Here is a 1,082-nt window from a genome sequence, read left to right on the forward strand (position 1 = left end):
GGTTGTTTCTGTGTTTGGAAATTCCAGTGGAAAGTGACTGACGCTGCAGACCCTTTCTCCTTTTTCAGCTCCTGGTCCATATGCAGAAATAGGAGCACTTCCAGCACCAGCTGTTGAGCCAGAGCCAGCATGGGAAGAGTCCCCTCCAGAGACAGCGCTGGAGCTGGAGGGAGCTCCAGCCAAGGACCAACCCAATGAGGGGCTGCCTGAAATTATGGCACCTGCTGTAGCCACTGTCCTTAGCCTTGCAACTGAAAACGCGGCTGTAGAGAGAAGTCGGAGGGAGGGGGTGACCAACACGGCCCCGGCCAGCAGCTCCCATGCTGCCCCTAGTCCTGGGCACGGTGGCAAACATGGAGGCGGAGACCAGGGTTTTGAGCCTGGGCTCCTCTACCTTGCTGGAGAGAGGCTTGTCTCATTCACTAGAGCTGCAGTCCTGCTGCTGCAGGGCCTGTTTATTCTACTGCTGCTGGTGGGGTCTATCTGTGTGCAGGAGGTGCTTGAGGGCATTAAAAGAAGGGTGGTTAGAAGAGTTCCAGTAGCTCCTCCTGCACCCAGAGGCGGCCTCCTCCTCCAGGGATGGATGTCTGTCCACAACTGGGCATCCAGGCTGTTTGCCCCTGTCATGCTGCCCAGGACAGGCTCTTAAAAGGCGGGCAGAGGGTGAGGGGACCAGGAGGCAGCTCCAAAGGGTACAGCAAGCAAAGCTTTTAAAGACAGCACTTGTGCCCCAGGCTGTCCATGCCACCACCTGCCCTAGCATTTATTAGTAGTGTTAGAATTACTAGTTGATGAAACAATATTTCAATAAAGTTTAATTTCTGAAACTTTGTGCCTTTTTGAACTCCCTAATGTTAGATTGTGTTTTTGAGGTGATCCTGAAAATCTCTGATAGTTGTGTCTTTTGTTGTGGTTGTTTGTGTGATTGAATTACCATGGAGTCAACTGTTATTGGAAACCTTTCAGGTATGGCTTTTAGAAGACCTTGACCTACTCTTGCCTGTTTTGACTCTCTGGTTTATTGTGGAAAGAGGGATGATGTAGGCTCATGTCTCTGGCAGATCAATCACCTTTTGCCATCA

The 1,082-nt window shown here is 51.1% G+C and overlaps 1 protein-coding gene across 1 annotated transcript; it reads left to right on the top strand.

Moving 5' to 3' along the window:
• Positions 1–49: 49 nt before the first annotated feature.
• On the top strand, positions 50–827 carry LOC116273572 (CMT1A duplicated region transcript 15 protein-like protein; the record flags this gene model as incomplete). The annotated part of the gene is made up of 1 exon (XM_031662711.1): positions 50–827. A coding segment is annotated over one exon (600 nt), but the record flags the coding sequence as incomplete, so codon positions are not given.
• Positions 828–1,082: the final 255 nt, after the last annotated feature.

Source organism: Papio anubis, unplaced genomic scaffold (genome assembly GCF_008728515.1).
Source record: "Papio anubis isolate 15944 unplaced genomic scaffold, Panubis1.0 scaffold8923, whole genome shotgun sequence".
NCBI lineage: Eukaryota > Metazoa > Chordata > Mammalia > Primates > Cercopithecidae > Papio > Papio anubis.